This window comes from Aulonocara sp. 'chitande type north' Nkhata Bay, linkage group LG16 (genome assembly GCF_057382095.1).
Source record: "Aulonocara sp. 'chitande type north' Nkhata Bay isolate Kocher_YH1m ecotype deep benthic linkage group LG16, A_spYH_male_GT1.1, whole genome shotgun sequence".
NCBI lineage: Eukaryota > Metazoa > Chordata > Actinopteri > Cichliformes > Cichlidae > Aulonocara > Aulonocara sp. 'chitande type north' Nkhata Bay.
Window position 1 is genome coordinate 16,808,488 of NC_141359.1, and position 13,314 is coordinate 16,821,801.

The following is a 13,314-nucleotide window of genomic DNA, read 5'->3' on the forward strand; positions in this document are numbered from 1 at the left end:
GGGGACTGACTGTGATTGGATGTTTGTTCTGCAGCTACTTCCTGTGGTGCTTCTGCTTTATGTCGCAACATGTTTCTAAAAACCAGTCTTCTTCCTCTTGGTGTCACGTGTAAATATGGAGCGGCCTTCAGTTTGCTTATTTATGACCATCATATTATTTTCAAATGCATTTTAACTACATTAAAGCTGAATGCAGTTCTGCTCTTGCAGAGCTGTTTGTCTTGTTTCTAGAGTTGTGCAATAATTTTATTCTCTATAATTTCTTCATTTCTTTTTTTTAAGGGGTGAACTTCTTCTTTGTTGTTATGTGTTCTAATGAATCTTTGTTGTCTGTTTACTTCTCTGTTTATTAATTCAAGTGTGGCCTGGATACTAGATACTATTGTGTGCGTTTTTTGCATGAATAAGGCAATCTGACCTTCTACATACACGCACAGACGCCCACACACACCTGGCAGTATGGAATATTGATGATTATTCAACAGTGAGTTTCTGTGCTGTTTGTGAGCTTTGCTCCAAAGAGAAAATTCATTCATTTCGGTCGCTTCTGCGTCCTGTGAACATGTCAGGTAAACATAGTACACCTTCTGCATTTAAAATGCAATAAAACTCTAAGCGCGGACCTCACTAAAATACATTTAAAGCAATAAAAATCCATCAAGCAGAAAAAGAGAAAACTTTGATTCTTTTTTTCATTATTATCACTGCTATAAATCTGATCGGATAAAGTTTCATATTTATTTAAAGCTGAACTAAGCAGCAGACAGACTGAAGCATTGATTGTGTGTTAACCATTACCTGTCAGATGGTTCAAACCGGTGGACAGACACAGGTCCTCCACAGTTACTGGGTAACCACCTAGCAACCATTCTATCATCACCATAGCAGCGTCTTTACCGCACAGCTGCCTGGTCCAAAGTCCTCTGCTTTTTTCTTATTGGCCTACTGGTTTCCTCCAGCTCTTCTTCTGTTCTCTATTGACTTTGTCAAGCATGTAGTGGAAACATTCCCTATGATTATGTTTGACCAAGACTGACCTAATGCTAGAAGATACTTTTATGGGCCACCTTTGAAGAAAAAGGTGGCCCATAAAAGTTGGTCTTAAGAACATTGTTCTTAAGACAAAGAGGGGAGACGCAGTAACTGTTTAAAACAGGGATAAAGGCAGAAATTTTTAAAGACATTTCTAATGTTGCTCCAGATTGTTCAAGTGACAAGACAATTCCTCCAACCTCAATACCCGACATCTTGGGGGGCGATTGTCCCTCAAGAGTTGGGAGTTCACCATGTAATCGGAAGGTTGCCGGTTCGAGCCCCGGCTTGGACAGTCTCGGTCGTTGTGTCCTTGGGCCGTTGTCTACTGGTGGTGGCCAGGGGTCCCGGTGGCGCCAGTGTCCGACAGCCTTGCCTCTGTCAGTGCGCCCCAGGGTGGCTGTGGCTGCAATGTAGCTTGCCATCACCAGTGTGTGTGAATGGGTGGATGACTGGATGTGTAAAGCGCCTTGGGGTCCTTAGGGACTAGTAAGGTGCTATACAAATACAGGCCATTTACCATCTCAGCCTCCTCATGTCCTTCTAAGCTCTCATTAAGACTGTTGCATTCGAAAGCACTATCACTAGCCATGAGTCATAATAAACCTCTGACATCGTAGATGAACATGGCAATATTATTATGTTATATTATATTTCTGTAGAGAGTCACGGTCATGTACGTCTGATCAAGCCTCATCATTAAGGCCCTGAAGAACTAGTATAACATGTTGTCCTGATTGAACTGATTGGATCAAGTTCATGTGCCACAGTTGCAGGTCTGTACACACGCCTTTTAAAAAACAATTTTAAAAGATTTCCATTTATACTGAGTTGTATCGTGTTCACTTAGCTCTACAAACTAACTGGCTTTATAGAGTAAGACGTTGACTATGTTACTGAACAGTAATGTGGGTCTGTTGTGGAGAAGAAAGAATGTAAAGTGAACTTGTTGAATGACTCGTTGTGTGACCAAAGGAATGAGTTTACAGATACAAGTGGCAAAGAGGCCCTTTGTTACTTCAGAGGGGTTTAGAGGAGAGCTGCTACTTTTCCACACTGAGCATCTTACCAGGATGCTTCCTGGATGCTTCCCAGGTGTTTCAGGGATCTCCGGCTGCGTGGAGACCCAGGGGCAAATCCAAGGCATGCTGTAGGGAAGGTCTGAGCTGGCCTGGAAGTGCCGCGATGCCCCTCAGTGCAAAGAGCTGAAGGAGATAACTGGGGGGAGGAAATCCCAGATCTGGATAAGTGGCACAAAATGGATGAATGGATGGAAAAGGACAGAAAATTTAAACTCAACAGTAATCTGAATACAAGTAATCCAGGTACAGACAAAATATTTACAGGCACACAAGTTTTGTTCGTTCTTACAGCTATTGAGTCTTTCCTCTACATGTTTATTATATACATAAAGAATCAAACAGCACTAGGACCCATCTATGAGTATCTCCTCAGCAGGAGATTGGAAGTATTTTTGTTAATTATTCATGAGAAAGAGACGGGGTCAGTCACATTTCAACAGCTCAAGATGTTGTTACCTGTCAGACAAGTAAGCTGTGATTCAGAGCCACAGGTGAGAAGCTGTCGCCTAATCATTTACAAATCATTTACGTTTAAAAACAGACAGCAATGATAAGTCTTTGAGGCCTATAGTGACCTCAATCATCACATGCAACACTTGCCTTCCAGCAGTAAGTTTAAATCTACGCATGCGTAGATGTTGTGGCGACAGATGGTCAACTCACCTCACAAAAGACAGAGAGAGGGAGAAAGAGAGAGACTGGATGGCACAAATGGAAGATTTGTCACGTGATCCCCGAGGCCGTTTTAATGACGCAAGCACCATATGGCGCGTGCCAGGAGGGCGGGGCCTCAATATGCTAATTACCCCCACCAAACCCCGCTGCGTGTGTGTACTGAGTATAAAACCAGCAGCATCCCACACACACCTCAGAAACCTCATAGCAGATCACGCACAATCACGCACGGACACGCAGACAGAGCGCGCGGGATGTGTGCGATCTGACATACAGCGGCTCATTACAGCAGGTAGGTTCATAACTGAATAATAATCAATATGCGAATTCCTCTGGTTGCTGGGTCTCGGCGTTGTCTGACCTTGGGAATGATGAATATGGTTTCTTATTTGTGATTAATTTTTTTAAATTATTTTTTAATTAATTATTAGAACGTTAATGATCACTTCACTTACCAATGAATAAAATAGCCTATTTCCTCTCATCTAATGTATAGACAATCAGAAAGGACAGTTTAAAAAAACAAAAGCAAAAGCCTGTAATTTTTGTTTTGTAATAATTAAAAACAGTTTCCTTTTTTCTTTTTTTTTTGGTTTATATATTATATATTTGAGTTTTTATCCTGTTTGTTGACCAATCTGTTACACACTTTTTCCTAAAATAAAAAACGTAATTTAATTATTAATCCTTTGAGTTTCGATTGTATTTTATATTCGTGTTAGTACCGAATGTCTGCTCACCTGCAGCCGTCTGTCGGTCTGTTAAACTAAATAATTTCCCCCAGGGATCAATAAAGTATTCTGATTCTGATTAACGGAACCAGTCAGCAGAAAGAAAGTCTTAGTATTATTATTATTTTATCACTATTATTATTGTAACTTCGCCTTATAAAAAACTACACTTTTTATCAATAAGCTGTAACACAATGCCTTTCGCATTTCGCACACTTTGTTAAATACTTTAAATGTTTTTTTAATATATATATTTATTTAGAGTTTCGATATATTTTAAACGCTTTCTGTTAAATCATTAAAAAAAATTCTGAACAGAGACGTGATTGCGTCTCTCTGGAGGCAGTTTGCGATCCTTTGCGCGGGTGTTACCGACACATTCTAATATCTAAATATGAAAACACGCCTTGTAGCTAATTGTGCAGCCATTCTTAACACCGCAGTTTTCTTTTATTACATTCTTTTTTCTTCTGTAGAGATGGTACCTTTGTCTGCACATTTTATGTTTATATTTGGCATTTATATTTAATATTGGATTCGGTTCAATAGAGGATCTTTCTTTGTGTCTTTCAGCGGGTAAATTAAAATGTCCAATTGCTCCTTTAATTTCATCGTCTTTGTTCTGTTTTATTTAAATAAAGACCGTCTAAATAAAATTCTACCCAAATGTTCTAAAGTCAGGGACTAAATCTTAAAATCCCAAACTGTTAATTGTTCTCTGTTCTGTTAAGCTTAAGTGTGACAGCAAACTTGCAGGAGTGTTTTATTATTCTTTAATATCAGCTAAAATTGTTTTCCATCAGAAATCAGCATTATGACGAGGTCTGTGCTGGAGGAGCAGATGTCAGTGGAGTCGGATGAGCAGCAGGAGCTCTGCAGCCCTGCAGAAAGAGAGAGGAGTGCAGAAGGAGTTACAGGTGGAGGAGGGGAGGAGGAGGAGGACCGCCTCCATCATCTAGAGGAGGATGAGGAGGATGATGAAGAGGAGGAAGAGGAGGAAGAAGAAGAAGACGGGGAGAGCAAACCCAAAAGGCGAGGGCCCAAGAAGAAGAAGATGACAAAGGCTCGTCTGCAGAGGTAGATTCTCTTTTCCTCTGCTTGCTCTCAGTGTGATGTGAAAGCAACACTTTCAAGTTAAACATTAAAAATCCAAAGTTGCACTAGCGGAAGTCTCACAAGGTTCAACCTCTGTAAAGCAGGACCCATTCAGTAGAAATCACTTGCATTGGATTAAACTATTAAAAAGACACAAAACCGCTTAACAGGAATAAAAATATTCAAAGGATGGTTGAAATTCTAGTTTTAATTTAGTAGTTTTCTGCATTTTTTTATGATCACACTTGTAGAGATCGATAGATAGATTTATGCTTTATAATGAAGGTCAGTGTTTTGGCTCACATACATGTAATTTTCTTTTAAAGCTCTAACTTAGTCTTAGCTCTAAATGCAGGAAATTATAGACATGAACAGGATTCATCTTTAACCAAAGAATTTTTTTTTTATCACATAGTATTAACATTTACTTTGCAGACACAAACACGGCACCGGGAAACTAAGAACATTGGCGTCCTAAAAGTGTGTCTGTGTACAGTGACATCTAATAGAAAATACTTCAAATTTTTCAAACTATAAGGAAAGAAAATGAAATAAGACTCACAAATTTAGTGACTAAACTGTGCTCATTTAAAATGTCCTTTGTAAGGCAACTTTCCAAACGAATGCCGATTCTGCGTTTTCAGTCAAGAGACGTTTCTGTCATTTTGTGCAGTGCTGTTTAGGAGTAAGATAGATGTGGGCATTTGTTAAAACTTACAGGGCCTGTCAATCATCAACATTCATTCTGTATGCACAATAATTGCTTTAGCATGTACTTAGTCTCATCCTCAGCACACACACAGCTGATGTCAAAAGGCTCTGTGTGTGTGTGCTGAATCATTGAAGAAATAGCAACTTATAGCTTACAAATTAAATAGAAACATAACTGGATACATAAATAAATAGGGGGAACAAAGAAATGTGCTGAGGGTCATTTTCACAGGTTCCTCCCACAGTTTAATGAAGTCCCTCACTGAACCTGTCACTACAGGCGGCTCTGTGTTGGAGCTCATATTGAATCAAGCCATCTGCCACAATTTTCTCTGGAAACATGTTTTTGTTCAGATTTTGATTAGCAGAAAATTGTTACGTACATTTGATCAGTAAGTGCTTGCAAAATACCAGAACACAGAGTAAAATCAATGTGAGACAACATGCAACGTTTTACATCTACATACAATTGTTTGCAAACTTATGCAAAAGGTTACTGAATAAAAACGAACACTACTAAGATGTTTCAGAGGAAATGAGAGATAACCCAGCTAACAATGAATCTGCTTCATGTATTTTGGAGGTTTAAGGTCCGTCGGATGAAGGCTAACGCCCGGGAAAGAAACCGCATGCACGGCCTGAACGATGCCCTGGAGAGTCTGCGAAAAGTCGTCCCCTGTTACTCCAAAACGCAGAAACTATCAAAAATTGAGACACTGCGCCTCGCCAAGAACTACATCTGGGCCCTGAGCGAGATATTGCGCTCTGGAAAGGCACCTGACCTCATGAGCTTCGTCCAGGCACTCTGCAAAGGTAAATCCCACCTAACATTAACAGACTACAATGGACTGGACCGAAGGCTGACCCAGTCTGGTCTCTGATTATGAAACATAAAGGGACAACAAGGATTTTTACCCAGGAAGCGTTTTCCCATTGGGCACAATGAGCATGTGTACTCCTTACACTCTTTAGTGTGACAGTTTAGCTGATGGTTGAGACTGTAATACAGCTTTTTTACAACAGATATTTATAAGCGTCACAGTAGGAGCAGCACAGGTAAAATTAATGATGTCTCATGAGTAGGTAGTTTTTCTAATGAATGAGTGTGGTTCAACGAGGTGAAGTCGTCAATACGTGTAATGCAAAATAACAAAATTCCTGAAAAGTTTTCATAAAGAAATTAGTTCGATAAATGTATAATGTCTCGGGTGAATGTGTTTCGTGAGGTTTGAGGTTTTTTTACAAGCCACATTTAGCTCATTGGTTCATCTACTTATTCATAGTTTACTGGTGGATGCATGCAGATTTTTCTGGGATGAGGTCATCTGATTTCATGTATAAGATTATGTCTATTAAACTAGCCCTGTATGTGTTTAAAAAAAGAGAAATTACTTGACTGCAAACAGCAGTACTAATTAGATTTTTTTAAAATAACCTTGTAGGTGTCATTATGGAACTAAATTTTGGCATAACATCTCTGCGTTTTGTTTGCTTGTGTTTTTTTTTTTTTACATAAAATAATAAAATTAGTTAATTAGTCACAATTTTAAGATTCTCAAAAAATAGCATTAATTATTATGTACTGGCATTTATTAACAGCTATTACAGCATACAGTTATAATATTTAAAAACAACTTAATAAAAAACAATATTACAGTACATGGATGATTAGTTAACTAGTGCTTCTATTACATTTAATAGCAGGTTAATAGCAGGTTTTATTTATTAACATGTATAAATGAACCTCGTGACAATAGACTGATACCAATAAACTGTGTTTATAGTCATTAACAAGTATTGACAAGCACTAATTATTAACTATTTAATGCTATAAAGAAACAATGACCAGCATGTATTGATCAGTATTAACTAATCATTGTCCTTCTATTGTCAGGTCTGTCTCAGCCGACCACTAATCTGGTGGCGGGCTGCCTGCAGCTTAACCCTCGGACGTTCCTGCCAGAGCAGACTCCAGACCTACCGGCTCACCTTCCCCCTGTCGGTGCCAGTTCCTACCCCGGACATTTTCCCTACCAGAGCCCCGGGCTTACGGCCGGCCTGCCCAGCCCTCCCTACGGCACCATGGACCCCTCTCACATCTTCCACCAGGTCAAAGGTCAACCCTACGGCCCACTGGAGCCCTTCTTTGATGGCGTCCTCGTGTCGGACGGCCCGGCGTTTGACCCGCCGCTCAGCCCACCGCTCAGCATCAACGGGAACTTCTCTTCGTCCTTCAAGCACGAGGCCGTCGCAGCCACCGATTACGACAAGAGCTTCTCCTTCAGTGTGCACTATGGAGGCGGGGGAGCTGGAGGACACCCTGCCATCTATGGCAGCGGGGGTTCCAACCCACGCTGTGGTGACCTACAAGTGGACGGGCTGATGGGCTTTGACGGACACTCACACCACGAGCGGCTGATGAACGCCCAGCTGAACGCCATCTTCCATGACTCCTGAGGAAGAAGAGGACGAAGGACTGAGTGACTGATGAAGACAGAGAGACCTTTGTATGGAAAGACAGTCTTGTGTACTTCTATCGTTTTAAAGCTGTCTTTCTGTCTGTCCTTGCTTTTTTTCTTTCTGTCTGCGTCAGGCTCTGCGACTCATCCTGACAACGGCGATGTCGCAAAGATGTCACCTTGATGTAACCTTCTTTGTAGCACTTCATCCTGCGGGAGACGCTCTCTGAATGTCTCGTTATTATCCATATTATCACTTAAAAATAATCAATAATCAATGAGCAATAATCTGGAGTAAACTATGCAATTTTGTTAAAAATCTGAGTGACCCTCAGTATAATAATTCCAAATGTTGAAAGAATAAAGATTTCTCTATTTTTGGGTCAGTGTGTGAGGCAGTGTTGGGCCGGTGATGGGCCGGTGATGAGCTGAAGTGTTTATGTGATTTTTACTTTTTGCTTTTTATAACATTCCTGTAGTGTTCTGTTAACATTTCATGTGACTCTTGTTCATATTTTATAAGATAGATGTTTATAAATACCTTTTATTAAAAGGGATTCAATGTGATCCGTCTCAGAGACTCTCATTATGTGCAGAAAGACAACAAAACAAATAAACACAATGTCATTAGATACAAATAACATGCCAGTTTTGGTCCTGCTGTTGTTTTAGAGCAGTATATAATACTTAGTGGTTACTTTATAAGGTATATACTGTTAAACTGCTCGTTAATGGAAATATCAGCCATATTAGCAGCAACTCCATGCATCTAGCAATTTAGACATTTTCAAGATGACCTGCTAAAGTTCAAACCAAGCATCAGCATGGCCACCACAGTCACCAGATCTCAATCTAACAGAGCACCTTTAGGATGTGCTGGATCGGGAGATTAATGTCATAAAGATGGATCTGACAAATCTGCTGCAAATGTATGATGCTGTCCTGCCAACATGGGCTAATATCTCTGAGGAGTTTTTACATATTTGTGCCAGTCCTGAAGATAAAAGGGGGGTCCAACACAGTACTAGCAATACATACCTAATAAAAGTGGCTAGTGGGTAGATACCTCAAATGAAATACATCATTATATATATATTGATGTATTTTTAAGAATTTATTCAGCCTAATTAATGTGAATGATCTTTTGTTTTCTTAGTCTTTTCTGTTGGAAACACCCTTCAGTTTCAGAAAGTCTAGACCAGGGGTGCCAAACATAAGATCAGGCAAAAGACTACAACCCAGGCCACTGGACAGGTTTATAAAATGTGTAGAAGTGCATAGATTTGGGACTTTTAACAGTATTTTCACAAGTTATACACATTTTCCTATTGACAAATACTTCCATCCCCCATTGTATCTATACTACATCAAAGTACAAGGCTTCTGTAAATTACTGAAAACTTTATATTTAAAAATTTGGAATTACAGGACTGTCTGAGCAATGACTAACCAGAACCTTCTCTGTAAGGTTATACGTTTACTGTAGTTTCACTGGTTTAACCAACTTTGATGTGAAGTGGCCCACATTTTTAAAGAGTTTGACATCCTTGGTCTAGACAAAAACACTGAAGGTTAAATTTTGGAAACCAAATCAACATCCCGAAATCTGAGTTCTTATAAGGTTGCTGTTTAAGGGGTTTAAACTGAGGTTAGGTGTTTTTTCAATGCAATGTAATGAGTGCTTAGCCTGAAGAGGAAGAAATTGGCTGCTCGCAGCTATGCGAGTATTCTTGAAAAATTCCCACAAGATCTGATGTCATAATAACGTCACAAATTTTGCATTGACCGCTGTGTTTAGGCTCCTTGCACAACACTAAACACACAAGGGAGAAATTCATATCTCCTTCAAGAGGAAATCATGCTAATGACATTATCATGCCAAATAAAGGACAAAACTCAGATTACAGTCTCTCTCTCTCTCTCTGTGTTTGTGTGTGTGTGTGTGTGTGTGCATGTGTGTGTGTGAAGGGCACAGATGTTCGTTCTGCAAGCAAGATTTTAATTTATGAAAATGATCTTGTTTATGCATGAGAGCCCCCCTCCACACACTGCTGTCCTGCTGAGTATTGGTGTGTGTGTGTGTGTGTGTGTAAGTCAACAGGGACAATATGGTGGCCATATCCCACCATTTAGCCTTCCTGTTGGTGGAATAAATGGAATAATAATGAGAGAAACTTCAGCTAAAGCATGAATAAATCCTGGTCAGAACTACAGAATTTAAACCACAAAGAAAAGATTATATAAGTAAAAAATATGTTTGGTTTTTTTTTTTACTTTCATTAGACAGGACAATGTAAAAGCAGGTAGAAAATCAGAGAAAGGGTAAAAACATGTGGCAAAGGCTCTTTTCAACAGTCAAACAGTGGAAGCTGTAATTATTGGTACGGATCCTAAATATCTGGAAGCTCTGAAAACCTCACTTCAAAATAATCATGCTTCCAGTAAAGGGACATTGTGAAGGCAAATGTGGAGCTCTGGAAAAAACCTCAATGACGGCTGCTTGTGTAAGTTGCTCACAGTGAAACTACAAATGCGTTATTACACTCAGAAGGTAGCTTTCGCTTTAGCAGCAGCAGCTGTATTATCAGTATTATTAATTAACAGTATTAGCACAAGTCTTTGTGATAGTGGTTTTGAGTTTCAGTCTGTTGGCTGATCATAACACTGATTAATGCAGCTTTAACTCAGCCATCTGTCAGCAACACACACACACGTTTGTGTTGTGGCTCATAATATGGTGTTTATACCAGAGTCACTTTCCTCTTTGATTGGCCGTCTATTATAGCATATAGGGGGACTCATGCCTTGACTATAATTAATTGGATGGATGGATGGATCAAAATGCAGCCAGTCATTTCAAAAGTATTGATGCTTTATGTTCTGTTTGCTGTTAACTGGCTTTTGCTAAATATACTATTTGTCTCTTAGTATGAGGGAGGATCTAAACGCAGCTTTTATTTGTGTCTTTAGTTACTGGAGAAGATGACAGAGTGAAAGCATCTATTAAGAGACGAATCACTTCCACTGGTTCCATTATACATGAAAGTTATATTATCATACCATATTGTGGTCAGAAATTAGCTGCAAATCTATGTTTGTGTATAGATTAAATTAGCAAGATATGCTAATATACATATTAATTAGTGAGTTTTAGAGGTGCTAGAATGTCTGTGTTTTCTCCAAGTGAACTCCAAGTCTGTAACTACAAACACATGAGAATGTTTAGTTGGCTTATTGGCCAGATGTATCACCTGTTTTGGAACAGATTAAACACCTATAGATGTGAAAACACAATAGATTAAAATGCTAACTTTACATAAAATAAAAGTTTAAATCCTCCTTAACTGTCATGTAGTACATTACAATTGCAATCAGTCTAGCTAGCCTGCGACAGTGCTAGCTTACTGATTCCCAGTTTTAAAAACAGTGAAAAATAAAAATCGAAAAATAAAACAACATGGAAACATAAAATACCAAACTCTTGAAATATCTTAACGCTATTTAAGGTGTCAAAGGTAAGGTCTACCTTTTTTAAATAATTGTTCTGCTGTTTAGCCTGCAATGTTAATTATATTTTGGTCTCCAGTGACTCCTATAAATATAATTAAAAAATTTGGACTGCCAATCACATTCACACTAAAATGCAGCAATAAACAAACCTGAGTTTTGAAGCTCACACAGGTGCGCGCGCGCGCTTGTTGATTACACACCAGTGAATCTGCCGCGTGCTCGAACTGTGCCAGTCCGCTAAACTAAAGCCGCTGCCTGTTGCCATAGCGACAAGACCCGGAAATACACCGTCATCAGCTTACTGCGTGTTTATCAGAGGGTATCAAACTCATAACGGTAGAGTTTTTGTTGTTATTGTTTGTTTGTTTTTTGTTTATTTGCTCGTGCGTAAATAAACAGTAGATATGTCGGAGCCCGAGGAGCTGCCGCAGAGAGAACAGCGAGAGAGTACGAAGAAGAAGAAGAAAACGAAGCGGAGTGGGAAAAAGAAGAAGGAGCAGCGGGAAGGAGAGGAGCAGGTGGAGTTTGAGCAGGAGGTGCAGAGGTGAGTGGTTCTTGTGGGTTTCCTCCAGGGTCGCGTTATACACAGAACCCGTTTTGGACCCACACGTGTCTCGGTTCATACAATAAAGTGACATAGCAGAGGAGAGAAAGAACCGACTACTCGTAGTCAAAACCCGTCTCTTCAGGAAGCTTTTCAAAGTAAAAGCACAGCAGTTAAATCCTTACAAAGTCAATAAATAAATAAACGATTGTGCCAACGTGCAACTGTTACTCTTCCGGTTTAGACATGTTATTGAGGTACTATTTCCCGCAACCCAAATGATACATATTAAACATAAAAAACAATTTAAAATGGACTAATTGACCTTGCAAAGCACATGGCTGTGCACTGTGGTTATGAACAGACTCTAAACTGTTTATGCTCAATAAAATAAATGAAAATAAATTTCTATGAAGAAAAGCGAAATTGCATGCAAGTGACACATTTTAATCCTGCTAGCAAGCTATGATTGATGGACAGCAATTGGTACACTCCCACTATGTTTCATAAAGGGAGATGAAGTATGTCGACATAAATAATAATTGTTTGGCTCACAACTTCATACCAAACTAATTCTTGTTTTCAAAACGTCTTGGTACTTGGTGCATATCTTTGGTTTTCACCACAGACTTGTTTTTTCTTAGTTTTTATTCATTATTGAATCAATTTAGCTTAAGGATTCAAAGAGGAGCTAGAGAGGAAGTTTGATATTAGAGCACTTTTCAGAGAAAGTCTGATAATCAGTCCCCTTGTTTGCATATTTAATCAGGTTACTTCCTCAAACAGATAACATAGAATTAGCAAACACAAAGAAAGACTAAAGAGTAGCTCCTGTCTGTATATACACTCAGCGGGTTATTAAATTAGAAAAGCTATTTTAAAGCAGAGCAGAATGCCTGAGAGTCACACTGCATTATCTTCCATTATATTCTGAACCTTGCCTGATGTTTGTGTTGTCATTTGTAGAAATAAAGAATAAATAATGATGAAAAGGTACAAATAAGGTTGATGAAAAGGTTGATGAGCATTCATCAGAATTTACAAAAATGATGTACAATTCACAATTTCCCGGGGAAGGATCTAGAACGCATTAACAATAAAGTTACAGAATTAATATTGCATTGAAATAGACTTTTTTCTGTCTTTCTTTCTTTTATTTAACAGGGACAAAAATCTAAACATGCCAGATTATAGTAAAACTGCTAATTCACATCTGTATTCCTGGGGCAGATCACATAAAACTTTATTATAAACAATAAAAATACAGATATGTGACAAACACTTATAGAGTAAAATGATATGAAGTGTGCTGTTATGTTTACTAAACATAAACATGTTTTATATTAGAGGTGACACATCTAAAAAAAAAAAAAGAAAGTGCAGTGACACTAGTAGCTTTTCACACTCTGTTCATACATCGTGCAGTTTATTCCCTGGAAGTTGTGTCGTCAGGTAAAAGTCCAGTATGAAGTATG

The 13,314-nt window shown here is 38.9% G+C and overlaps 2 protein-coding genes across 3 annotated transcripts in view; both read left to right on the plus strand.

Moving 5' to 3' along the window:
• The first annotated feature begins 2,816 nt into the window (after positions 1-2,816).
• On the plus strand, positions 2,817-8,352 carry neurod1 (neuronal differentiation 1). Its single transcript, XM_086266811.1, has 4 exons — positions 2,817-3,081; positions 4,324-4,597; positions 5,910-6,139; positions 7,221-8,352. Exons 1-4 carry the CDS (start codon positions 2,817-2,819, stop codon positions 7,781-7,783), a joined length of 1,332 nt encoding a protein of 443 aa, XP_086122937.1. The 3' UTR covers positions 7,784-8,352.
• Positions 8,353-11,540: 3,188 nt separating this feature from the next.
• Positions 11,541-13,314, plus strand: part of cerkl (CERK like autophagy regulator) — a 43,077-nt gene continuing 41,303 nt past the window's right edge. For both annotated transcript variants that reach the window (XM_086267951.1, XM_086267950.1), the window contains exon 1: positions 11,541-11,839. In XM_086267951.1, coding sequence (XP_086124077.1) covers positions 11,700-11,839 — 140 coding nt within the window. In that variant the 5' untranslated portion in view covers positions 11,541-11,699. The remainder of the gene's footprint in view (positions 11,840-13,314) is intronic.